Source organism: Brachycentrus maculatus, unplaced genomic scaffold (assembly GCF_059751285.1).
Source record: "Brachycentrus maculatus isolate JH-2025_06_01 unplaced genomic scaffold, ASM5975128v1 h1tg000069l, whole genome shotgun sequence".
Lineage (NCBI taxonomy): Eukaryota > Metazoa > Arthropoda > Insecta > Trichoptera > Brachycentridae > Brachycentrus > Brachycentrus maculatus.
The window spans coordinates 1,489,602-1,515,026 of NW_028280823.1; the positions used below are offsets into that span (position 1 = coordinate 1,489,602).

The window sequence follows — 25,425 nt, forward strand, 5'->3', positions numbered from 1 at the left end:
TATAAACATATATATATATATATATATATATATATATATATATATATATATATATATATATATATATATATATATATATATATATATATATATATGTATATATATATGTATATATATATATATATATATATATATATATATATATATATAATATATATATATATATATATATATATATATATATATATATATATATATATATATATATATATATATATATATATATATATATATATATATATATATATATATATATATATATATATATTCTAATAACACAAACTAAAAATCCAATATAAGTACTTTTTCTCAGCCATCAGCGCAGCCGGACGCTTAATCAATTCTATTATTGTAAGCAAAGCCTTAAGTTATTATCACGGTCGCCAACCTGCCCGTTAGTTTATAACCGTCGAGCTTCCAGACGCGGACGGTCGGCAGAGAGAGGCAGTGGTTCTGGTGATGCTTCCTTTCAGTATTCTGCCGTTTTCGATGGCACGTAGCGCCATGCACTTCGACGAATGAATTTTGGTGGAAAAACTTGTACAGTGGGCATTATCTTTGCTGTGCTTTTGGTGGATGCTGAGCAAATTATTCATAATTTGAGATCTGAAGATCATCTTGTCGTACGTACTCAACTCTCGAACCATGGGCAAAAGAGAATGAAAAAATGCAATGTCATCATCGTTAGTATTGGTAACTGTCATGTCTGGTAGGACTACTTCTTCTATTACAGGCTTCTCCGAGACGGCTTTTTTTCTCGTATTTTTTCTTTTTACTAGTTTTTCAGCAGGGGTAACAGTTATTTCTTCTTTTATCGGAACCTCGAAATCCTCTATGATGTATTTCTGTTCTAATACTTCGTGTTCGTCTACACTGATTGGGTCGTAGTCGGCTTGCAGCTCGATGTCTTGCGATTCCACTTCTTCCGGTTCTTGCGACTTATCCAAAAATCTCATTAAATCATAATGTAAATATTTTCCTTTCTTGCCACCCGGTTCTCCTCCCTTTTTTCTGGCCGTTCGAGCTTTATTGTAGCTATCTCTCACGTGACGCCATCTTTGTTGAATTTTTTCAACTGAAAAAATACACCATAGTTAAAATGTGTTTATAACAAATGTAGGCATTTTATTTTATTTCCAAAAAAGTTGCTTCCAGTGAATTTTATTAAATATATAATTTTTTAGATTTATTTAATTGATCACCATATCGTTTCAATACCGTGTTAACTTGATTATCAATGATATAAAAGTAAGGTGATCAGTACTGCACCTCAGATTATTGGATTTACGAGTGGAACATATTTGATCCAGATAACCTAAGTGACATGTCTGATATACGGGAAGGGAAATGGTCGAATAATAGTAGGTGGAAAAAGGAAAAAAGCAAGAACAAGGGGTTATATACCCGTACTTGTAAAATCTTGTGGGAGCTATTATGTAAGTCCTTTAGGTTTAAACCATCCTGATTCAAATTTATATTTTGAAACCCTAGGAATAATTTAGAAGTATGTCCACCCTAACGATGATTGTAAGATACCTACATGATTTTTTTTAAATAATATATTTATTCTGATGTTTAATGATAATTTTTCCAATGCAAGTGAATGAAAATATTTTGTGTACCATTATTACATGTAAATTGATTCAATTTTCGGTTCAACTACGGAAAAATATGTAGTAAAAACTATATATACGGAAAACATAAATATAGAGTGTCCCAAGCGGCAAATCGAATATATAATTGAAATATAATAAAACTTTTTTTTACAATTTGTCTTGTTAGATAACCGGTGAGAAAAAAACAATTTCTCAACCGGCAAGCGGGTACCGGCGCGCGGTTTAAACCGGAACGTACCTACATACTATGAGCTGTACATATGTCGTGTAACCTTCCCGTATTATACGAGCATCTACGCAGTTGGGCTAAAATCGAATCAAAATCAATAGTTTGATGTCACAATAGCCTACATAGCGATAAATCGATTCATCATTCAATAATCACTTACATTAACTTGAGAATATAATTTTTTTAAATGTCTCAATTTACATATCACATGCGTGTTTCATATCAAGTTGAGACACCTTTAAAAATCGGCATCTCATCCGTAGGGTGAATAATCCAGTGTCCGATATAATAAATATAACCATACAAAGAATATAAGCCTATATGGAGTCGAAATAATCGGCAGGTATGTACGAGGAGATGCATGAACGTGGAAGAGGCCAAGAATGTTTGCAAAGACAGGGTGGTGTGGCGTTATATCTGCCTACCCCTGCAGCGAAGCGGCGTGATGGTTGATTAGTTAGTTATAAGCATATTTGCATAATTTATGTTGAATACACATACCTGCTTGCGTTTTTTCATCTTCTTCTAAATAGTTAAAGCCAGCGATGACTGCCTCGGCTACTTCGATCCAAAATCCGTGTTTGTAGACTCTGTTTTTGTAGTTTTCGTCGTGCATGTCCCATAGGCATTGTCTTTTGGCGACCTCGGCGATCACTTTTTCCGTGCCGAAGATCGACATGGCGGACAGCACCAAACGCGACGGCCAACCGCACGGGACTGCGTGCCGTACAACATGGCGGCAACCGCGAGGCGCGCGCAGCGAGCAGCTGGCCGCTAGTCTGGGACTGCGGTTGGCGGTTATCGAACCGGAACAGCCTTTTGCGTCGCGTCACCGTACCTACAAATACTAATTGTGATTATGTCGGATGTACCGATATCCGACGTAATCACAATTTTCATTTTCGCGAGTATTTTTGCCTAGAAGTTTCACACATGACAAGAAATTATAGTATTTTTTTGACATCTCATCAAAGATGTAAAACAATATGGAAGTCTGGGCAATTAGACTTCCACATTCTTCCAGATTCCATATTCTTCTTCATCTTTAATGAGATGTCAAAAAAAACCCTATAATTGGAGATAATCCAGATTTGTGAACAAGTATTTGGACACACTTAAAATGTTGTAAATTATAGTAACTTTATACATAAAGGGTGCTTGTGCACTACATGGAATTTTACTGTCCGGCAGTCCGGTTAGCATGAAAAAACGGGCTTGTTTGAATGATTGGCTTGTGCTCTTGTCCATGTTTCTTCGGATCGGTGGGCTTGATCGGTGCGTGATCACGGTGCGCGTTAATTCGATCACGCTTATCTGTCGTAGTCGCTTTTATTTATTAAAAAAACCGGAGTGCCGGACGGTAAAATTCCGTGAAGTGCACAAGCGCTCAAAGAGTAAATCCACTCACGAGTAAGTCTAGGCTATAAAACTTGTAAAGTTGAAGCCTGAGTAGGGGCATGATAAGCGGTATTGCATAAGCCGTAGCTAGATTTAAGAGTCACTTGGACGTTAGGTAATTTAAAAAAAATCTTTTGTTGGTTTTCAAAAAACTAGGTCTATTATTTTCCCTTATTCTTCCATACTACATTAATAAAATAAATTATACCACACTTAAACACGAGAATGTGATTTCTTTTACACAAATATTTAAGTAGTATGTTTTCTAGGGATGGAAAGATTGATAAAGATATTTATAGGAGAGTGAATGCTGGGAACAGAGTGAACGGCGCACTGAAATCAGTTAAAGCAAATCAAAACCTTTCACCATAATCTAAACTGGGAGCACACAACGGAGTACTGGTTTTAACCTTAATGTATGGAAGTAAAGGCAAAAATATCCTTGCAGTAAAAAACACATAAAATTATCATACTGGAATACCGGGAGAATTTTAAACACCCAAAATACGCCAGCTTGCATCTACTACGCTGAAAAAGATGGGGCTTATGCGCCAGTATACATCGCCGAGAACCTAGCTGCCAAGGTGTTGGAGATGCCCGGCAATGCCGCCAGTGACAACAAGAAGACCAGCATCACCCCCACCATCTGCAGTTGACGGGAGATCAACAAGCTGCTCGCCGGCATTACCATTGCATAGGGAGGCGTCCTGCCCAACATCTTGTTCATGCTCCAGCCCAAGAAGACCAAGAAGATGGCGCAATAATACGGTGTTTCCACTTTCCCCCCTTCAGACTCAGCCGATTGAAGATGTTTTTTTCTCTGATTATCATTTTCATATCATAATCCATATCCGTATAATAAGGTAAGGCTCTTGAGGTAGTTTTTACGAAAATGGCGCCATATAAATCATCCAAGATTATTATTATTATTATTAAAGCATGGAATTGGAAAAAAAATAAAGAAGACCGAATACTGTCAAAATGCGATCCCTCGGATGAAACCAGTACATATTCAAAAGTTTATAAATGTTGCAAGTTTAAAGTGTCATATCTGACGCAAATAAATAAAAAAAAGCACTTTCATGTTACATTTAACTTACGGTATGGATGTGTGAGCGGATACTAGACACAGCATCAAGTAGGAGTACCTATACCATAATATCTGTCCGCTCTGGTAGCAAGTCACGACTGCAGGTAGGTACTTGAGGTATAGGTGAACGATAATAAATGGTTCTCCGTAAGTAAATAGTTCGTACGTTCGCCACTCGAGTACCTAATCGTTCACCGTTTGCGCATTTCCATAATCCACACGAAATAACGCAAATTTATACGGCGGAATTGAATAGTTTCATCTGTCATACAAAGTAAAGGGAATAGCAAATACTCGTTCTGTGCATACATTACACAACTTCTCTAAATTTTCTGCTTCAAGTTTTGTAAAACGATTCCATATGCTTTGGTTTATTCAGACCTATTTAGAAATATCTATTTTGGCAGCAGATAACTTGGACCAAAACGAATTTTAACGCTGTGTATTCCAGACGAATTGTTTGATAAGCGTCTCACGCTTCGATCGGTTACAACTTAAGAGTAGAGTGATGTTACCAGCTGGCATGTTTGCTAGCTGGTAAGATCACCAATTTAATGAGCTGTTGCACACTAAATTTTAGGAGCGTGCCTTTGCTGTTGCGAGTCCGATAACATGGAATGCTCTTCCACCAGTAGTTAGAAACAGTGAGTAATTAAAATATATAAAAGCTGTGTGCATAATCATGACATATGGGATCGAATACAGAGCAGACACCGCAGTTACAAAAACGCGCTAAGAGTATCAGAAATTAATACTCTAAAGAGAATATCTGTCATGAGTCTATGAGATATGTAGAATAGGGAACAACAGGATAAGAGAAATAGGCGAGATCAAAGATGTCGTTCGATGGGGAAGGCAACGAAGAAGCCAACAGTATGCGCATGTGAGGAGAATGGAACCATCCAGACTTCTCCACATAACAATGCACTTCCAACCCCAAGGTGGATGACTCCCAGGCAGACCACCAAAATGATGGATCGACAACTGGGAATTGACATCGCAGGAGGCTAATCCCTCTTAAAAACAGGCCACTAGGCCTACACCAAGCAGAAGAAGAAGAAGAAGAAGGATATATCGTTCACTCCTTTCAACAACGTCATATATCAAAAATCGTCAATTTTGAGTTGAGCATGTTTTCGGAATGCCCAGAAAATGTACTATATCCCAGGAAAAACGGCATATTTTAACTTAACACTTACCCGCTACAGGGCAGAAAATGTTGTTTTAGCTTTTTGAAGAAAAGGTATTGTTTAAATTTTTTTTTTAAATATTAATACTAAATATTAAATTAATACAAAATATTTTGCAAATGGAGAAAAACATTCAGGTTTTACCTAAAAAGATCTGTTGCACAGTAAAAAGTTCAATAAGTGGCTTCATATTTATTTTTAATACATTTCATTATATACTTAAACTTTAAAAACGATCTCCTGAAAAATCAAGTTTTAATATATATAACGTTGTTGAAAGGAGTGAGCGATTTATAACTCATAATTTTATACAGGTAAGTATATCTTATTCAAAAAGTTAAAATATCTCATTATCTCATTACATCAGTAAACAGATCTGAATTGAGTTTCGGGACACAAAAAACACACATGCTTTATCATTTGTTATGTGTTTTTACTCTGGTTTGGACTTTCACAAAACTGACAATTGTCAGAATTGAATAAATCAATATTCGCGTTGTAAAAATGATTACTCTTCAGTCGAAATTTAATTTCGCAACGTTCCAGTCATGTTACGGAATCGCCTGTCCGATCGCACACACAATCGCTCCAAGCTGTTCAGTGTTCAGCGCTCAGGCCGCGGGGTGACCACACCCAAACGGACAAGACACCGAGACAGTTGGCCGCGCGTACTGCCGAGACGTCCAGACAAGTACAGAGGTGTATTGTCAGAATATAGAAGCGAGAGAAGGTGGAAGGTAAACTGGCAGCGATCATCAACCTTAGGTGCCTTTTGGACAACATTCAGAACTATATATTTAAATATATAATTCTAAATGTTATCCAAAAGTGTTATCTAAGTGTTATTGGTCTGGAGGTACCTGAATCAGAGGACTGATCACCTTTCCTTAATGTGTTAACGATCACCATAACACTGCGTTTATATGATGCAGTGCCCTATGCACCTTTGGGATGCGGATAAGGGATTGAAGAAAAAAGAAGAAGAATTATGTTTATGTATAGATTGAATGCAGTCGATATCTCTCATACGCATGCGCGGCAAAACAATATATGTATGATAGATATTCAAAAGGTGAAATAAGGAGAGAATGCAATGCTGAGATAATGATTATCGATAAAATGAGGAAAGGTGTGTTGAGATAGATGCTTCGGACATGAGAAACGAATGAGTAGGAACGGTAAAACAAAATCACTAGGCGAAAAACAGAGGAAGACCGAGGAAAACTTGGCATTCAAATGGGCAAAATACTTGAAAGTGGTCCGGTCAGAAGTCGGAATAATTGGCGGGTATGTATGACGATATGCATCAACGTGGAAGAGGTGAAAAATGTTGGCAAATACAGAGTGGTATGACGTTCTATTCTCTCTGCCAACCCCTACGGGGATGCGGTGTAATGGTTAGTTAGTTAGTTGAGAAACTTCCGTCTGCAAGATTGTTTCTGGGAAAATAATATCCGAACGAACAAACAAAGAAAATAAAATTTAAAAGTTAATTTTCCTAATAATAAAACCGTATTTATGGTGACTTGAAGCAAGCCGTGGTAATCACCCACCACTACAGAACTGAGTTTTCATTAAATTGTTGACGATCGCTGAATGTAGAAGACGAAATATAAATATACAGTCAGTATTTTGTACAATTCTCCGCAGCTGCAGATAGAACAAGTTATCCAAATAGCGAATGCAGACATTTACCATTCAGAAAACAACCAAAGCGAATTGTAGCACGCTTTCGTGAAAATTTCTTCCGCGTTTGGAAAACGGTAACTAAATTCATTTTTATTTATTTAAAAAATATATATGAATATTTTTTTGTTTACACGAATTGTACAGCTTTACATTTAAAAAAGTATACAATAAAAAAAGTTACATTAACAATAGTAAACATTACGTTACATTAAAAAAAATAACGATCAAGATAACATTGCGTCAATACGATGCAGTGCCCTATGCACCATTGGGTGCGAATAAGGGTTAGAGAGAGACATTACATTAGAAAAAATAGTTACATTAATAAAAATAAAGCCAATTAAACAATTCTACAATTGAATAATTAATTAATTAATTATTCAATTGTTTTTAATAGTTATTATATCTTATAATAACTATTAAAAACATTTAGAGATAAAAAAAAATATTAAAAAAAGAGGGGTAGTGTGTGAGTGATACATAATAACTATGGTATTAATAGATTTATATTATCCACTGACACTTGGTGATGGAATTGCATTTTTAATATATTATTAGATTAAAACCAATATTTTTAGCTTTTCCACTTTATTTTTATTTGACCAGCGACCGGGTTTCGTCGTTACCGACATCATCAGACTGGTGGGAGGCTATTCAAATTGTTATGTTATATTTAAAACAAGGCAGGAGTTGATAACCATGATTTAGCCTCCCACCAGTCTGGTGATGTCGGTAACGACGAAACCCGGTCGCTGGTCAAAAAAAAACTAATGTGGAAAAGCTAAAAATATTGGTTTTAATCTAATAATATATTAAGTATGGTATTTAACTTTGTAGAATATAAAAAATATTATTCTAAATAAGCGCTTTATTCTAAGGGATTTCAAGTTTAGTATTAAAAACTAAAAATAAAAATCACATTATGGAAAGGAAATTTCCAATTACCTATTGAGATAAATTGAACAGTTGAGAAATTGCACGCTAGATATGTAAAATGTGTTGAACTGATACTCCACAGGAAAGTTTAGAGCACTATAAGTTAGTGAAAAATTGCCAAATTCATCACCACGCGAAATCTCGCATGAAAAATTGTGGAATATCCACCATCTGCCGTGCCATTAAACTGTTGTGAAGCCTCACTTCTGACAATAGCAACACTCGTACTTGAACTATACATGCAAAGTTGTTTTTTGCCGCTTAAAAATGTGCGAAAAAAATCATCAAAAAACACCCATTATTACTGATCATAAACGTTGGACTTTTGCACCTCACCAATATGTCTACCTACAAGTTTGAAGTCATATCAACTGGTCTTGCAAAGCAGCACTCCCTTTTGATATGTGTGGCTCGAATTATTTTACGCTAGCTTGATTAGTGCGGCCCGCGTGAGATTTCAGGCCCTTCGTGTTTTAATTTAAGCTTTAAATATCCTAACGTTTTGTTCGTTTTTAATAGAAAATCCATATAAATAAAAATGTACAACATTTTGAGTGTGTCCAAATACTATTATTTACATCTCACCAATAGATGTCTCTAGTGAAATTCTAGTGATTCAAGAACAAGGTTTCTAAATTGGTTCGTACATATAGAACTTCCAAGAATTTGAGTAGTGTGGTTGTCAATAATGGGTAGAATTGGTGAATGATACACGTGTGTAAAGTGATCACTCAAACCAGCCTATGACGGTCGTCAGCCCCGTAAATGCCCAGACTTCCATATTCTTCTTCATCTTTGATGAGATGTCAAAAAATAAATAAAAATGTAAATACTCTTTCCTTAAAAATCTTCAAATTCCTAAAATTATTCACCGATTGCTTCGATTTTTTTACAGAACGTTGCATTTGAATACGAGCGTGTATTTATACATCTATATAAAATGTTACTTTTCGTGTGTTCAAAATCTTAAAACTCCTAAAGCTATTTATCAATTGTTTTGAAATTTTCACACAACGTTGATTTGATTATGGCCGTGATTTTAAAAACATATATATTTTTTTAATTTAAACTTATTTTTATGGCAGTGCCATCTGTTGAAAGAAATACTAAACATTCCTCATGGCAGATAACGTGCTTCTTGACAGCTGCTTTCACTTGTCATTTTAAATATTTACGATTGCATCGTTGATTCATAGATTTTCAGATTTTAAATGCACTGTGAAATTTAACATATTAGATATGTGTGTTTTCTATTTTCTTCATTTTTCATTAAACTAGACTGAGCCACAGCAATGCAGCGCAACAACACCGTAAAGCTAGTATTAAAGTAAATAAATAAATGCTTATTTTTAATTTATAATTTACTTAGTAAATACCACTATTTCTAAAAATCTACTTTGACACGTGTTTCGATACATTCCTCAACATTTTCAAACACCGTATGATGCGGAATGCATCGAAACACGTGTCACAGTAGATTTAAAGAAACATTGGTATTTACTAGGTAAAATATTAATTAAAAATGGATAGATTTTACCACTAAGTGACTGCCGAATCAATTAATGAAAAAATAATTACTCATTAAACATATTTCTTATAGACGCATGTACCATGTTCCATACATATTAAATGGGAATACAGATCAGAACACGTATTGCAATTAGGAGATCAATGTTTAGTCCAATTGATTCATCTCCCATGTGAGATTGGCTGCTAGCCGCTTGCCCAGATGTGCACCATAATCTACGATTATGCTCCATACTATATACGGAGGAGAAAGGAATTAATACTGCCACGTGTAGGGATGTGCGGTTAGAGTTCTGTAGAAGCCAGAGTACTTACTGCCTTCTAGAACTAAGTCAGCCAGAGGCAATGATTAATTACACAACGATTAATCTGCGCATCACTAGAGCAGTATTAAATGGTTTAGTAGAAGGACCTGCAACTTCGAACTTAGCTCGAATAAAAAAGGTCCTAGGATGCTAAGTAAGCAATTTCAACCAATCAGCAAATCCCCTATATATATTAAAATATTATAAAATCCAAGTTATATTTGCATGGTTAAAATAAAATAGAAATTATATATTGTTCGTAAACTTTTTTTAAGGAATGACCCGCAAAGCCATTATTTTAAACGCTTGTCTGCAGGGAGGATGGGGAAGGTAGGTAGAAAACTAAATTCAATAAATAATAATTTCCAATTGGTCTGGGAGTTTGTAATGTATTTTTCATATATACCTTCCCTTTCGTAACTATCCTACCTGCAGACAAACTTCTAAAATAGAGACTGCGCGTTATTCCTTTAAAAAAATGTATAAAGCTTTATTTTATTTATTTTAACCCCCTAAGAATCTAATCTAGTATTTCCAACACTGTAACCAAACGCGCTAACCACAACACTGCGGAGGTGGAAACTACACTATTTGGATGTCATTTGCCCATCAGATATAGTTTATAATATAGATTGATCGTACATTTTTCTTAATTCCGTGCGAATATACGACTACCAAGTCCAATATTTCACTAAAAGCTCAGCGAATGACGATTTCGAATAAAAACGAACTGTATTTGTGTAAAAGAAATACGTCGTTTTGACACTAAGCAGTCGAAATTCTGTAAGATTATAACAACAACATTATTCAAAACTGTAATAGTTGAAGTGTGTATTGCCCAATATAATAATGGTTCCTTTTAAATTTCTTAATGTCTCGATAACAAATTTTCAATGAGCTCCGTACAGCTGTGACGCTTTCATAAAACTTACAAAATGGACTGATGCTATCACATTATTGTCTATCTGTCTAATTGATTGATACTCGCACCTTCAGATAGGCCCGAATATTTATTATGTTTATTGTGTTTCAAAATAAATTCATCTTCTTATTTCTAGAACCGTCTAACGTCTGACAACATTCGTTTCGTCAAAATCCCATAAGAAGTTTACTGTGCTGATAACCTGTCAAAAGGCATGAGAAAGTTTGTTGATCAACCGTACAAATACCATATGTGAGCTTATATCTGAAATTAATTATTTTGTGCTTTATATAAAGTATTCACCCCTAGACGCACATAATTGTTAGATAGACACATATCGCTCACTCCTTTCAAGAACGTCATAAATCAAAAATCGTCAATTTCCAGTTATGCATGTTTTCAGAATGCCCAGAAAATGTACAACTTCCCAGCAAAAGAGGCATATTTTAAACTTAATATTTACCCGGTACAGTGCAAAAAATTTTGTTTTTGCATTTTGAAGAAAAGTTATTGTTTAATTATTTTTTTAAATAAACTTACTTAATATTTTTCAAATGGAGAAAAAATCTTCAGGTTTTACCTAAAAAGATCAATTAGTTGCACAGTAAAAAGTTCAATTAGTGGCTTGATATTTATTTTTAATACATTGTGTTATATTTTTGAACTTTAAAAACGTTCTCCTGAAAAATCAAGTTTTTTGATTTATGACGTTCTTGAAAGGAGTGAGCGATATATTTACCTAACTAATTATACATGGCCACACTATTGTGGGTCAGTCTGGTTAAATGGAAAATACAGAAAACAGAAAACACACATTACTAATATGTATAATTTCAAAAAATCTATGAAACAACAATGCAATAAAAACATTGAAAATTCTAAATGACAGCAGCTGACAAGAAGCCCACAGTCTGTAATGAGTGCCGTTTAGTGATGGGTGTGCTGCTGTTACGTCATACAGATGACGCTGCCATAGAGGTCATTAAGCTGTCTAAAAAACATAATTTTTCTGCTCCAGGTAAAAACACCTGTCACAGGTATATAAAAAACACGCGCGTACTTGAATCCAACGTTGTGTCAAAATTTCTAAGCAATTGATGAATAGGGATTGTTAATTAGGGGATTTGAGATTTTGAACAAACTAACATCTTAATCCCCAACCCTGTATCCCACCCGCAACCATTTTTTTTAAATCTTGTATATTATAATTAAAATCGATATAAATATATACCGAATTCGTTATAAAATTTCCAAGGAAAATAAAAGAAGTTTATAATTTTTTTTATTTTAGCATTTTCCCCACGCTTTTGTTTTGTTTGTTTGAAATCGTCAGATGTCTTTTCTAAAATTGCTATAACTTACCTTTTTTAAAATTGTAACCAACATTAGATAAAAAATATCTTTTACTTTCTGAAAACATCAAACACACAAATAATATATTTTGATTAAAATGCCTGACTGTTGCAAATTGATTACCGTGACATGTTTTTAGTGAATGAACTATCAGGCAGATATAAAGATCATTAGTTCTATACATAAATCTTGTTACGCCAATCAATTTGAACACACCCCGATCCAACAATGCAAACAGCACAATGCACGTACTTGTATATCCTTGGCCAGTCTATTTACGATCTTATATGGTATATACATATACATAGGGTGACACAAAAAAATGGTAACTTTTCAACAATGTAATAAAACCAAAAGGAAAAGAAGAAAAAAAAAATATTCATATTTATTCAAGCCCCAGAATTTTCCCTTTAAATAACAAAATGGAATTTATTCATTTTTTCTTAAATTACGTCCTTTAGATCCTTTAGGTCCATCTTCCTGTACCGCATTCCTGAATTCTGCTGTTGAGATTTCTCATTGACCGCTGCAACATCTCAGCTGGGATATTATGGATTTCGTACTGAATTCTCTGTTTTAACTCATTCAGATTTCTTAGTCGAGTCGCATACACTTTAATCTTTAGATAACAGCACAATAAAATCACAAACGAACAAATCTGGTGACGGAAGAGGTCAGAGAGCGATATCTTATCTTAAAATTGCTCGATTACTGAACAATTCTCGCACAGATTCCATTGATTGGCGTCCAGTGTGTGATGTGGCTTTTCCTTTAGTTGTTGCACTATTTGCGGTCTTCTTTAGGGCAGATCCAGTATTTTCAAAGTTATTAATCCAAATTTTTTATTGAGTATTTTGATGTGACGGCACCATGACGTTTTAAGTTGAAAAACGTCGGAACTGTCTGCGCAGTTTCCAAACTATCACTATTTTTACAAAACATTTTTTATGGCCAATGCTCGCTGTTTCCCGTTCCATGTTGCATGGTTAATAAAATGGCAAAGTATGTATTTACTTGTTCAAGGTCACTGTCCCTCAGTCCTACGGCTACCACTACGATTTTCAAAAAATCCCTTTTATTCTGTGTCACCCTGTATATGTATATAATACTTTGTGTTTATAGATATCAAGTTTACTTTCAAAGAACCAACGCCCACAGTTTCATTATTATGTGCTTTAATCAGCTCTACATAGCATTAATATAAAATGATTAATACATCTTTTACAGTATTATTATGTTTCAATGTCTACCCACTGTAATAACCGGTCTATTGTAATGCATTATCAATTGAAAAACATTTTTGTCGATAGACCTTTATTTTATTTTTATTGATATTGTTTTTTTTTAAACTAAACATAAAATTTCCGCATCACACATTATGAGTCTTTGATTTACAAGAACTGTGTTCAGAATACTTGAATATTTATCATTATTATTGTTTATAGATTTGGCGTTTATTTTTTAGAAGTCCATTTTAATTTGTATATTAAATATTAAAATCAAACACTGAATTTTAGAATCTACTGAATTGTATTTTATTATTATAAAATTGAGAATAAGGCGAAACAATTGTCACGAACAGGCGATTGGTATCCAAAGAAAAACTCATTTTTATGATTTATATTATAATTGCATTCATTCAAAATTCTCTCTTCTCAACAGCTTTGTCCTCGTGAAAATAGAATATGCATATGTTTTATTTTCTTTTTCTTGACCTATAAGCGAGTCCAATGATGCATAGGGCGCTGCTTTGGATAGTTTCAGCTGGGTCGACAGTCTTATAATTGAGGAAAATATAGTTCATGAAATGGAAAAAAAATCCCTTGAATTCTACCTGCGATATTATCATCTATAGTAGTTAACTGGTATATTATGTAGGTATCCTTTCATACTATTAATTTGTTTTGGAACACCCAGATTTCCTTGTCATCATTATGCTTTAAAAGCAATAATGCTAAAAAGTTTTCATTTCTGCTCTTTAATAGTATTTTTTACCATGAAATGGTAGGTAGGTACTTACGCTAAGCGTCGATTCTGTTGACAAACTATTTTATTGTGTAAAACTGTCCAAACACTTTTGAGATTTGGAATCTAATTCCGTCGCCTGTTCCCATTGGCTGCGCGCGCTGTTTAGTAGTTTGGAATTCAATTTTCCTGAACAAAAACCGAGTTCGGAATTTAATTTATGGCAACAATGGTCGTTAGTCGTTTGACAGACGCTTAAAGACTTCTATAGTGCTTCTTTATCTGCATAAAATGGTAATGTTACCCGATTTAAAAAAAAAAAACATATGCAATCAGATTTAGGTACCCATTTGTGCATGCTCTTTGTAACACTTTTTTTTTAAATTGAGAATTTTGAACTGATTTAAAAAATATGTTTATGTTGTTGAATAATTTATTTTATACTATTCGTTTATTTTTAAACAATTTTTTTAAAATATTCAAAAAAAATTGTTTTATTTTATAACAGTTTTTGAAGTGGTATTATAACATCGATTGCTACAAAGCAAACCAAGTTTCTTTCAATGGGAATTTCAGAGAATAATGATAATTTGTTTATTATTTTTGATAATTTCCTTTTTCGTGCAAGAGTGTGATATATACATTTTTAATTTACAAATCCAACATTTTTGAGAATTCTAAATATTTAATATTTTTGTATCATATTTCATGTAACATATTTCTTTGTAAAGAAATAAGGATTTTATTGTTTTTTCTAAATCATTATTTTTATAAGATTTAAAAAAATATATTATATACGCCAAAACGCAGTAATTAAACTTTTAAAGTTCAGTTTAATGCCCTTGTACCACAAAGGGAAAAGAATGAGAAGGATACATAAAAGTGAATTTTATTAACACATAAATAGCAATATTTTAATTACCGTGTTTTTATTTTAATAAATCCCTCCGGTCATATTTTCCGAATTATTACGCCCGCTTTTCGTTGTCACTTCACATTCGTAAGCCTTTCACCGTAACAACGGCGTTTTAATTATATCCCTCAGAATAATGGTACCTTTATCACGTCATAAATCAGACTATGAATAAGGCTTCCAGTTTGAAAACAGAATAAAAACGGCAACTGAATAATTTCCCGCCACAAATAAAGTGAACAAGTAACCATAGATGTTTCTTTCTTTATCTATGATTAATCTGTGTACTACTCAATTCTAGCCACTCGTAATGCCTTAATAATCGATGAACGTGTGTTTGAACTAGCAATTAAATGTGTAACATTATTATACACATGTACCTTTCTTGCACAGTCCATGCTCGAGTTACCTTACGTAAATTTCCATATTTTATCATTTATCTGCGTAACTGGTTCAATTAAACAATTTAAATACCGGTGCTCGTTTTTGAACAAGTTTACATGAGGTGTCTATGAAAAGAATTAATAAAAGCATTTTATGGCTAATTAATGCAAAACAATTGTCAAAAAATGTGCGATTTTTATTTATTAAATTTTAATTTTAATTTGGTTAATCTACACAACAAAAAATATTTCATTTAATAATTTTAGCAGCAATCTGTTTTATATTAGTCTCCATTCCATGCCGAAAACCATTTCGTAAAAACAATCGATCTCGAACTACAATTTAGAAATTCTATTGAAAAATTTACATCAATTACTGAGGTTTCGATTCTTTTTTACTTGCACCACATCTGGCTGCGAGCATTTTTGAATTTCGAATTTGCAATTTTTAATGAGTTGCAATTACATTTCCACTACACCACATGACGTCTGTAGAACTGCATTATTATCGACATTAGAATAACCCGTTGCACAATGGAGTCCTGGTTCCAACCCTAATGTATGGAAGCGAAGCATGTAGTTGGAAAAAGAAGGATGAAAGTATACGGAATGCAGCCGAAATGTGATCCCTTAGACGAATGTGCGTATAAAAGATTTTCAAATGATGAAATAGGAAAAAATTCAAGGCTGAGATAAGCAAATGAAGTAAGGGGTGTTGAGATGGTTTGGACACGCGGAACGAATGAGTGAAGGAAGAACGGTAAAACAAATTTATAAGGTGAATGTAGTTAGTAAAAGAAGCAGAGGAAGACCGAGGAAAACTCGGCACGATCAGGTGCGTCAAACACTAGAAAGCGCCGGGTCAGGAGTCGAAATAATCGGCGGGTATGTATGAGGGTATGCATGAATGTGAGAAAGGCGAAGAATATTTGCAATGTCAGAGTGTTATGACGTTATATTCTCTCTCCCTACCCATGTGGGAAGCGGGCAATGGTTAGGTTAGGTTAGGTTAGGTTAGGTTAGGTTAGGTTAGTTAGTCAGTCCCCCATCATGGTTCGGGCCTTGTCGTGGCTTGGGGGCTTCCAGCGCTCATCCTCTTTTGGATGGGTGCTGGGTTACCAAAGCGAACCCCTGGGTGCTCGCGGGGATGTATCCTCCTGAGCGCCCAGGTTTAGAATAGGTGGTGACGGGTTAGTCAGTAGATTGGTGGTGGTAGGGTAGTTAGTTTCCTAGTAGTAAGTTAAATTAGGTTAGACTGGGTTGGGTTCCCCTCACGGTTCGGATCCTTGTGGTCAGGGGGTCTTGGTGTCGAACTATGAGGATGGATCATAGAATGGACGTCGACACTGAGATCTGAAGCGAACCACGTCACAACCTAAGGGTCTGGTCTTTCCATCATTGATGGAAGGATCAGACGACGTGCCGATGGGTTCGTGGCTGCAGTGACGTTAATCGTGCAGTCGCGAGCGTACTCTGGAGGTACCTGCCGCCCCCTCCATGTATGAAGGCTTAGCTGGGTATCAAGGCTCTGGTCAGCCGGACTTATACTTCCTGTATACTCGTGGGAACAAAAATGAATTCAACCATAATTAAAAAAATCGACGCTGTTATGAACCAGCTCAAGGAGAGAACCCTTGAGCTGGAGGAGTTTGTGGGAAGGACACGAAATGTGCACCTCCCAATTAAGGACCTGACAAGGGTGATCAGGTTCGCGGTCGTTGAGCTCGCCGAAATGTTAGGGGAAGGCGAACCAAAAACGACGTCACCGTTGCCGGCCTGTACAAGGGCCACGACGGCGGTGGCGACCACGCAGACTTCCCCGAGAGCTGTCTTTCACGAACAGAGGAGAAGGACGGCTCAAGACGAGCCGTTGTTGGCGGGGCCAACAACAATGACAGAGGAGCGTCCGACAGCCTCAAGAGGAGGTGGCGCACCCTCACAGGTGCAGAAACGGGCGCAAAAGAGAAGGAAGAAGAAGAGCAAGCGGCCTGACCCGCCTACTGCCACCCCACATGATCCACCAAACAAGTGGATCACTGTTGGAAGACGCGGCGAGGTGAAGAGCCACCCAAGGGAGGACGGCCAAAGGCTCGAAGCGGGCAGGAACCGACCCCGGAGGACTCAGAGGAGCCCTCCTGAGACGGTTATCCTGGCCCCCCTGAAGGCGGAGAATCCCCCGTTATCGTACGCGGGAGTTCTTCGCAAGATAACGGGGAGTGAAGAGGGGCAAGGGACCCAGCTGCCGGTGGTCCATTGCATCCGAAAGGGTGCCAATGGCACCTTGAAAATAACGCTGGCAAAGGGCGACCACAGGGGCCCTGCCCTAGAGAGCCTTCTGGCCAGCGCGGCTGGCAGTGGCTTTAGAGTGCAGAGACTGGCGCCTAAGCGCACAGTCTTTGTACGAGACCTCTGCGAGGATGTAGAGATAAATGACGTCAAAGCGGCGCTGGCCAGCACGGTTGGAGATGCCAACGTGGAGGTCGGCCCAGTGAGGCCTGGACCACGGGGAACCTTTGCCTGCACGGCAAAGATCCCGTGGTCGAGGGCCAGCACGGAGGTGCTGGAGCGAGGGCGATTGCAGGTCGGGTTGCTCCGGTGCCGGCTGCAGCCGAGAGTGGAAGTAAGGCAGTGCTTCCGCTGCCTCGGATTCTCACACATCGCATCAAGATGCCCTGTGGGCAACAAAATAACAGGTAAGGCGACAGGTAAGCCCATCCCTATCTGTCGTAGGTGCGGCGAGGGTGGACACATGGCAGCGGGGTGTAAAGCCCCACTGCGGTGTGCCCCGTGCTCGGTGGCAGGCCTGGAGGCGGCACACTGGTGCGGAAGCGCACAGTGTGGTGCCTTCAGGCGTGCTCTGAAGGCCGCAAAGACGACAACCTACAAATAACCATGACCTTGAACGTTTTACAGATAAACTTGGCCCACTGCCAGGCTGCCCAGGATTTGATGTTCCAAGTGGCTCGGGAGAGGGAGGTTGACGTCGTTCTTGTCTCTGAACAGTACCGCAACTGTACAAGTTGCTGGTTCTCGGACGAGACTGGAGTGGCTGCCATCTTCTTCCCGTCACGGCGAGCATCAATCACTGGGAGAGCCCCAACAGGCACTAGCGGATGGACTTGGATTGAGGTGGCTGGTTGTAGAATATACAGCTGCTACTTTTCTCCTAACAGCCCGCTTGACCGATTCGAGGGTGAACTGCGGTCTCTCGAGGAGGACGTGAGGGGCGCGGTACTGCCCGTTGTGCTGGCTGGTGACTTCAACGCCTGGGCGACTGACTGGGGCTCGTCGGTGACAAACAGACGGGGCGCTCTTCTGTGTGAGATGGCTGCGGGCCTACATTTGCTTCCTGCAAATGTAGGCGGGAAGTTCACCTTCTGCAGGGGTGCCACGGGTTCTGTCATCGACGTAACCTTTGCTGACGAGGGAATGATTGGGCGGGTGAGAAACTGGCGTGTGCTTGATGAGCACACGCACAGCGACCACCAGTACGTGACCTTCTCGTTGGCAGAGGGGCCGCGGTCCGCCGTGCCGGGCTTGAATTCTGGTGCTGGTATGACGGGCTGGAGCCTTCGTTCCCTTGACTCCGAATCTTTTTGTGCTATCATCGAGAGTGGCAGCGACGAGATCGCTAACGCGGTCGGAGCTGCTCAGAAGGTGAGTGGGCTCGGCGACGTGGTCAAGCGCGCCTGCGAGGCATCCATGACACGGCGAGGTGGGCACGCCCTCAGGCGAAATGTTTATTGGTGGACTGAGGAGATTGCCCGCCTTCGCCGGTCGTGTTTGGCCTTACGGCGCCGAGCCCAACGCTCAAACTGGGCTGATTCATTAATCTATGATGATTGCAGGGCAGCGAAGAAGGAGCTGAAGAGGACCATCAAGCGCAGCAAGGAAAGGCGCTGGGGTGAACTGTGCGAGGCGGTGGATCGCGACCCCTGGGGACTGCCGTACAAAATTGTGCGACAGAAACTACGAGGACGTGACCTAGACCCCTTTCTCAGCGATCCCCGAAACCTGACCGCTGTCATTGATGGCCTCTTCCCCCTTCACGAAGATCGACCGAGGGCAGACCCGGACCCCGAGGAGGACGCTGAGCTACAGCCGTTTACAACGGCTGAGCTCGAGGCAGCCACCAAGAAGGTAAGCAAAGGTAAGGCACCTGGACTTGACGAAGTCCCGAATGAGATCGTGCTGCTAGTGGCCCGGGGGTTTCCGGAGGTGCTGCTCGGCGTGTACAATGCGTGCTTGGAGGAGGGACTGGTCGGCGATTCCTGGAAGAGACAGAGGCTTGTCCTCATTCCCAAAAAGGCCGTCGTGGACGGACCCTCTTCCTTTAGACCATTGTGCATGCTGGACGGCTTCGGGAAGCTTCTTGAGCGGCTCCTGCTTGGGAGACTCCAGCCAATCCTGGAGGATCCCGAACAGGGTCTCTCCGACAGGCAGTACGGCTTCAGACGGGGCAGATCTACGATTGACGCAGTCGGACACGTGGTAAGCGTTATCCGACAAGCGTGGCAGGGCACGGTGAAGAGCCACCGACGGGTCGTCATGATAGCACTTGACATCCGGAACGCGTTCAACTCGGCGCGATGGGAATTAATTCTCAGAGCGCTGAGAGAGCGCTTCCGGGTGCCGGGTTATCTGATGGCCATGCTTGAGAATTACTTCGATGGACGAAGCCTTGAGTACCGGCATGGTCCCTCAGGGGTGGAAGAGAAGCGGCGGATCACGTCTGGTGTCCCGCAGGGCTCGGTCCTAGGACCGACCCTGTGGAATGCTTTATACGATGGACTGTTGCGGACGGACATGCCAGAGGGATCGAGCATTGTTGCCTTTGCTGATGACATCGCAGTAATGATCGAGGGGAGGACTTCCCGTGACCTAGAAATTATAGGGAACGAGGCACTAAGGCGGGTGAAGAACTGGCTCGACAGAGCTGGATTGGAGCTCGCCGTGCAGAAGACCGAGGCAGTACTGTTCTGTCGAAAGCGGCGACCTCTGCTGCCTAAGCTGCTGCTGGAGGGTTTTGAGGTGCCGCTGGCGAAATCGCTGCGGTACCTTGGGATCCAACTCGATCGTGGTCTCCGTTTTGGGGAACACATCGAGCTGGCGGCTGCCAAGGCAAGCGGAGCGGCGATACAGTTGGGGAGGCTCATGCCGAACGTGGGTGGACCGAAATCATGCAGGAGGAAGCTCTTGCATGAGGTGGTCCACTCCACACTTCTGTATGGGGCACCCATCTGGGCGAAGTCGCTTGAGACAGAGCTGTACAGGAAGAGGATGGCAGCCGTCCAAAGAAGAAGTGCGCTGCGAGTAATCTCCGGTTACCGTACCATCTCTGAGGAGGCGGCGTTGGTACTGGCTTCTTCTCCGCCCATAGACTTACTGGCGCTTGAACGCAAAGCTGTCTATGACCTAGGTAAGGGACCAGGTAAGGAGCACAAGAGACTGACGCTGTCGAAGTGGCAGGATCGCTGGAGCTCGGCATCTAAGGGACGCTGGACGAACAGGCTTGTCAGCCAACTCGAGCCTTGGTGTTCGAGGAAGCATGGCTGCCTGAACTACCGGCTCACACAGGTGCTGAGTGGACACGGTTGTTTCGGTGCCTACTTACATCGTATAGGCAAAGAAGCAACTGCAGCATGCTGGCACTGCGACTCAGCAAATGATGACGCAGAGCATACGCTGCTGTCGTGTCCTGCATGGGCGGACCACAGGGGGTCACTAATGACCACCATTGGGGTCGATCGCCTAAGCTTGGACATGGTAGTGCCGTCAATGCTCCAAAATGACAATACGTGGCGGGCATGGGACGCCTTTGCCTCAACCGTGATCGGACTGAAGGAGGATGCCGAGCGTGAGAGGAGGAGGCGGAACATGACCGCACAAGTAGATGTAGATCAGTAGATTGACAATGCCACACTCTGAAGTAATGCCTAACGGCGGTTCCGGAGTGTGGTAGATGCTTGCACGGGAGAGGTTTTTAGTGGGTAGGCCCTCAGCAGGGAGATTCCCACACTGCCAGTCTTGTGACCCGGATGTCACCTGGCGTCTTATAAAAGATTTTCCTCTTCCCACGCAAAACAAAAAAAAAAAAAAGGTTAGTTAGTTAGTTAGAATAACCCGATACAGCTAAAAAAAACGTCAATAACATTTTTCTTATGACATAATATCATTGTCAATTTCTCCAGACATAATAATTTATAATCCATTCCTGCATATAATTTAGCATTTCTAAATATTTAACGTTAAATATAATATGTCAACTTTAGAGATTACTGTCCGATCTACAAACTATTAAACTGGTCTTGGTGATGAACAAATTTCGACAAGGGTGATAATAAAATCATCCAACTTGTCAAAAGTTTTTTCAGCCAATGGTGTTTCATAAATAATTATTTATGAGAGTTGACACTTTTTTATAAAAAGCTAACATCCAATATGGATAGTGATTTGAAAACAAAGTTACATTTTAATTATCAAATGGAAAATGGAAAATTATATGTATTATTTTAAATCGAAATATTTGACTAATGCAAAAAATTGTGGTATTTGTACGTGCTCGTCTTATGGGTCGTTTAGAAAATAATACTAAAGATTGTTTAAAAACCATGTTCATCTTTTTATACCAAAGAAACTTTATTTAAAACCTAATAAATAAATAATATTAAGTATTATAGAGATAAAATAATCACTCATGCCTTCGTAAAAACATTTCACATTTTTTTCTGAATCGTCTATGTGCCAGTGCCGAAACAAAAATGAATTAAGTCAAATTTTTATTGCGCAGGAGAAGTTGTCGATCGGCGGAGAGGACTTAGTGCAAAGCTCTCCCATTAGCACCGGTCTCGTGTGGGCGACGAACCGCAGACTAGGTACTCAATGCTGAATACTGCCAATACTGCGGCGAAACTGGATTAAATAAATGAAGAATAATTGCGAACGTCATTATCAATTTCAGAACCTTAATGCTATTTGCAACGACGATCTTACAGAGTTTGCAATTAAGTTCGGTGTGCGTAGGAGCAGCTAACTGGTCTTCCATAATATCATATTAAGGAACAAAAATATATTTAAACATGCACGAAGTCTGTAATCCGTATCTTCGCTTACGATCCATACATTTTTTTTTTTATATTTCAACATAGATGATGAAAAATATGAAAGTCTGAGCATTTACAGTGCATAGGCTAGTTTGAAGGATCACTATATACACTTGTAATATTCACCATTCTACTCATGATTAACAACCACACTACTCAAATTTCGGAAGTTATAATTTTGCTTCAATTGACAACTTACACATGCTTCTTTTTCAGAACTATGTAAGGTGAAGTTTAGTGAGTTTTTTTATTAGCTGAGAACTTCATGAAATATATGTAAGATTTATTTTGTGTGTATATTAAAAGCATTGTTAACTTTGTGGTATGGTAATATAACACTTTCCTTATCATTCATCGTTAATTTTGTGTTTTTTACTGGTATAATACAAAGTGAACGATGAATGACAAGGAGAGTGTTGTACATACCTATGTAAGATTCTTCCAGAATTATTTTACATACTAAGAGGCGCCTGAAAATTTTATTTTCAATTTTTATTAAACAACACTCTTTTTATCATTCGTCGTTCACTTTGTATAATACCAGTAAAAAACACAAAGTTAACCATTTATGATAAGGAAAGTGTTATATTACCATACCACAAAGTTAACAATGCACACAAAATAAATCTCACATATATTTCATGAAGGTCTCAGCTAACAGAACTGTCATGAAAATTAAATCACCCGACAGAACCATTAAATCGTGTTTGGATTTCCAGAGAAAATAAAATATTGAAATTTCCACCATGCGCTTTGGTAATCGATGTCCATTTTGCCGCCCAGGCTCTCTGTATGGGGCGGTAAATTTCTTTTCTGTACGTCATATCAGTGCCGCTGCGGCAAATTTCACAAACGTGCCTTGCATCACAAATATGTACAACTATAGACATTCAACTACATACATACCTTTGTATATATATCTAAAAGAAATACTTTACGGAAAGATATTTGTGTAAGTGATTAGTTATATTTTCTCATTTGTTTCTTTTAAACATGCTTCTTACCTTACAACATTTTGAATGTGTCCAAATACTTGTTCACAAAATCTGGATTATCTCCAATTACAGGAGTTATTTTCATATTATTTTTTGACATCTCATCAAAGATGAAGAAGAATATGGAAGTCTGGGCATTTACGGGGCTGACGACCGTCATAGGCTGGTAAAAAAAAAATAATAATAATTTGAAAATAACTCCTGTAATTGGAGATAATCCAGATTTTGTGAACAAGTATTTGGACACATTCAAAATGTTGTAAATAAATTATCTGGTCAAATTATAAGCTTAATAATAAAAATGAAATTGGTATATTCTGGCGTTTCTCATGTATGTGATTATAATCCAGGATTCGGATCTCACATACTAATATAAGAGTTTCTGCTTAGTAAAAAGCTTCTTTACATCTCACCAATAGATGTCTCTAGTGAAGTTCTAGTGATTCAAGAACAAGGTTTCTAAATTGGTTCATATATATAGAACTTCCAAGAATTTGAGTAGTGTGGTTGTCAATAATGGGTAGAATTGGTGAATGTTACACGTATGTAAAGTGATCATTTAAACCAGCCTATGACGGTCGTCAGCCCCGTAAATGCCCAGACTTCCATATTATTCTTCATCTTTAGTGAGATGTCAAAAAATAATATGAAAATAGCACCTGTAATTGGAGATAATCCAGATTTTGTGAACAAGTATTTGGACACACTCAAAATGTTCTTATTTATGTTTCAGTCTTGTTTATTTATTTTTTTTACTATTTTCTGACTATGTTTTTTTTAAGTTTTCATTATTTTTTACTGTATTCCACTCTTTGCTTTTTTTAATGTATGAAGTTGGTAAAATACAAACTTTGCAGTCTGTCTTAGTCGGTATTACTACGTGATATCGCTCCATCATCTTCCCTTCCTCTGCCCCCACAACTTGTCCGAGCTATTAGTTATTAGTTATAGTATTACAGCTTACAGCTGCACTATCTGCCGTCCGGGCTGTACCTGCCATACGTTAATGGGAGCAAGCAGCATCCCGTCCCGACACGCTAACTTTGTATCCCGCAACTTGCGAAGCAGTGTATCCACTCACGTATTCCGAAAACTGACAGGGAAAACTCCATGATAAATCGACTAATATGAAAATTTAAATCAAATAATAACATTTTAAAGATTCACGTAATTTATAATGATGTCATATACAAGTCAGCGGTACCCAATTAGTTTTTTTATTAGAAAAACCTCAAACCCCCCTTATTGCGAAAACGATAAATTAAAATTTATAATCAGTTTTCTTTAAAACATTTATTACCTTTAAAATACAGTTCTAACGATGCATAGTAGAAATCAGTGACCAGAGTGCATTTTTTTTTAATGTCTTAATTGTTGTTTGCGTAATTATTTCTTACTGATTAAATTATCAGTCCGCCTCCGTGGTGTAATGGTCAGCTTGTTTAGCTACCGTGCTAGAGGTCCCAGGTTCGATTCCCAGGGGAGTGAGAATAAATATTATTGAATTTACACTCTAATATTTATTTAATATTACTCTGGACTCTGACTGGTCCCTGGTTTTTCTTATTTCTCATAATTTTTCAAAATACCTGTTTCCGATTTATCACATATATTTTTTTTAATATTACATACACCTTATGTCATCCTGGGCTTCAACCTCAGTAATAACAAAATATAAATAGTATTTAAGGATAAGAAAACAAAATAGTTCTACAAATGAGAAGTAACGGTGATATTGCCTTTTTTATCCTCCCGTAATGGTGAAATGAAAAACTTATGATTTAGTGTTAATATAACAACGTACTTAGTGT

The 25,425-nt window shown here is 38.3% G+C and overlaps 1 protein-coding gene across 1 annotated transcript; it reads right to left on the reverse strand.

The window, feature by feature from the left end:
* Positions 1–289: 289 nt before the first annotated feature.
* On the reverse strand, positions 290–2,635 carry LOC148311244 (uncharacterized). The gene is made up of 2 exons (XM_088256898.1): positions 2,347–2,635; positions 290–1,075 (listed from the first exon to the last, which is right to left on the reverse strand). The coding sequence occupies exons 1-2, from the start codon at positions 2,522–2,524 to the stop codon at positions 396–398; spliced, it is 858 nt and encodes a 285-aa protein (XP_088113024.1). The 5' UTR covers positions 2,525–2,635; the 3' UTR covers positions 290–395.
* Between the last annotated feature and the right edge of the window lie 22,790 nt (positions 2,636–25,425).